At 35.6% G+C, this 2,773-nt stretch overlaps 1 protein-coding gene across 1 annotated transcript; it reads left to right on the top strand.

The window, feature by feature from the left end:
• The first annotated feature begins 958 nt into the window (after positions 1 to 958).
• Positions 959 to 2,257, top strand: LOC127250409 (guanylate kinase 2, chloroplastic/mitochondrial). The gene has a single exon (XM_051273691.1). It carries the CDS (start codon positions 1,056 to 1,058, stop codon positions 1,962 to 1,964), a length of 909 nt encoding a protein of 302 aa, XP_051129648.1. The 5' UTR covers positions 959 to 1,055; the 3' UTR covers positions 1,965 to 2,257.
• The last annotated feature ends 516 nt before the right edge of the window (positions 2,258 to 2,773 follow it).

The following is a 2,773-nucleotide window of genomic DNA, read 5'->3' as shown; positions in this document are numbered from 1 at the left end:
TAAGTAAACTATTTAATCATCTTCATATTAATCTATAATTATTTTTATTAAATTATAATTATTTTTATTAATACACATTTTAATTACTTACTAATTACTCAATACCGAAAACTTTGTGTCTAAGTTAAAATGGACAATTTAAGTGGGACGAAAAAAATATTATTTACTTTAAATATTTGTACTAGCGAATCAAATTAGCACTATATTAATCTAACTCAATCAATATCAAAATTGAAATTGTATTTTTTATGTCATGTTGTTGGTATTTTTTATGTCATGTTGTTTAAAATGCCTTATGGTCTTGCCAAGTAAACTAATGTACGTATGTTATATTTTTTTGAACAATATCTATGGAAGTCATTTTTAAAAATAATACTAATAATAATGAAGTAAAATGAACAAACCAAAAGTGTGTTCTTTTTTAAAAAAGAAATAATTTATATCTTTTTTAAAAAATATATATATTATTTGTTATAGTACTATTATTTATATAAATTTTTATATTTCATGTTTAAAAAAGAATTCCTTCAACAATTTCACAAAGACATAACACTCATTTGTGTTTTTAGTAAAAATACATAAAATATTTTATCTTTTATTTATTGCGTGAAATTCTTGTGTTAATATAAAGTTTGCATGAAATATTCTCTTTAATATTTGGTTCTAAATAAATACTTAAATTATGCAAGTTTTATACAAATAAAAAATATAAAATATTTTAAATATTTTTTTGAAAAAAATAGATAAATAAATAATTATTTAGTCTTTCATTTTATAGTTTTTATAAAAATCACGTAATGATCGATAAAAGCTTAATTTAAGTATTTATTTAAAACTAAATATCAATATTGGACAAATATATATATATATATTTTATGCCAACTTTAAGTTAACACAAAGTGTTTTGGTCAATAAATAAAACATAAATGCATTTTGATGGCTGTTGTTATATAATTTACCGAATTTTCAAATACAAAAGAGAGAAAGAACGCCGCCGTCTCTCGCCCCAACTCCGCCGTCCAATCCAAAACCACCGATCGATCTCCGGTCATCCGATGCTAATCCGAAGGATTTGCTCCGCCGTAACGAAACCCTGCGCGAATCCTCTTTCCCCTCTCTCAATTCCCCGAAACCCTCTCCCAATTCCACATTCTCGACATTTCAATTCCAAAACACTGAAATTAGGGTTTCGAAAATCCCCATCCGCTAATCCACGCACCGTCGCTTCGCAATTCTCCACGAAATCGGCAATGAACGGCTCTCAGCGCCCACCAATTCCCCATCCCGATTACGTGGGCCGGGCCGAGGTGTTTCGGGCCCTGGAGGCCGCTCTCGGCTCCACTTTCAGCTCGCAACCCATAGCCCCAAACCCCAACCCTCTGATAATCGTCATCAGCGGTCCGAGCGGCGTTGGAAAAGACGCAGTGATCAAAAGATTGAGGGAGGTTAGGGACGATCTGCATTTCGTGGTAACCGCGACGAGCCGCGAAAAGAGGTCCGGCGAGATCGACGGCGAGGATTACTTCTTCGTGAGCAAAGATGAGTTCGTAGCAATGGTGGAGAAAGACGAGCTGTTGGAGTACGCAATGGTGTACGGAGATTACAAGGGAATTCCTAAACAGCAGATTCGTGATTATATGTCGAAAGGCTTCGATATCGTGCTTAGAGTCGATATTCAGGGGGCGGCGACGCTGCGGCGGATACTGAAGAACAATGCAGTGTTTGTGTTTCTGGTGGCGGAGAGTGAGGAGGCTTTGGTTCGGAGATTGATCGATCGGAGGACGGAGTCGGGCGAGGCTTTGATGATGAGAGTGGCATCGGCGAGGGAGGAATTGAAGCATTTGAGGAAGTTTGATTACGTCGTGGTTAATCGGGATGGCGAGCTGGAGGGTGCCGTGAGTGTTTTAGAGTCGATTATTGATGCGGAGAAGGCGAAGGTGGAGCAAAGGAATGCAGTCGTGTAGGCGGCATTTTGGATGGAAAGTTCGAGTTATTGTTGTATAGTTGATGAAGGTGATTGAGTTTGGAGGTTATATTTGAGACGGATGGTGTTGGTTTGTGGTAGTTTATTGGTGTTTTTGTCGAGAGAATTGATAGAATTCTTGTTGAGCGTGTTTTTGGTGAAATGGAATTTTGGGTTCCACTCGATGAGTTTTTTCGATTTTAATCTTGTTTGTTGGTTAAAGTTCAATTTTTGCTTCGTATGGTATTGGTTTGTGATATTTTCTCGATATTTTTTTCGAGAGAATTGATAGAATTCTTGTTGAGCATGTTGTTGGTGAAATGGAATTTTTGGTTCCACTCCATGTGTTTTTTCAATTTTAATCCTGTTTGTTGGTTAAAGTTCAGTTTTTGTTTCATATGGTATTGGTTCGTGATACTTTCTTGATGTTTTTGTCGAGAGAATCGATAGAATTCTCCGTGAGCGTGTTTTTGGTGAAAATGGATTTTTCGTTCCATTCGATGTGTTTTTTCGATTTTAATCTTGTTTGTTGGTTAAAGTTCAATTTATGGCGTATGGTATTTTTGTGGAGAGAATTGATAGAAGTCTTGTTGAGCATGGAATTTTGGGTTCCACTCGATGTGTTTCTTGCGATTTTAATCCTGTTTGTTGGTTAAAGTTCAATTTTTGCTGCGTATGGTATTTGGTTGACGGTAGTTTCTTGCTATTTTTGTGGAGAGAATTGGTTGAATTCTTGTTGATCATGTTTTTGGTGAAATGGAATTTTTGGTTCCTCTCGATGCGATGTTTTGATTTCTAGTTCTATTTGTC

Source organism: Andrographis paniculata, unplaced genomic scaffold, assembly GCF_009805555.1.
Source record: "Andrographis paniculata isolate CXL003 unplaced genomic scaffold, ASM980555v1 Contig37END, whole genome shotgun sequence".
NCBI classification, from domain to species: Eukaryota; Viridiplantae; Streptophyta; class Magnoliopsida; order Lamiales; family Acanthaceae; genus Andrographis; species Andrographis paniculata.
Note: the sequence above shows the minus strand (reverse complement) of the source record. Positions and strands in the feature narration are given on the sequence as shown.

Excerpts from the sequence above, each read along its gene's own strand:
- LOC127250409 (XM_051273691.1), top strand. The coding sequence starts at position 1,056 with ATGCTAATCCGAAGGATTTGCTCCGCCGTAACGAAACCCTGCGCGAAT.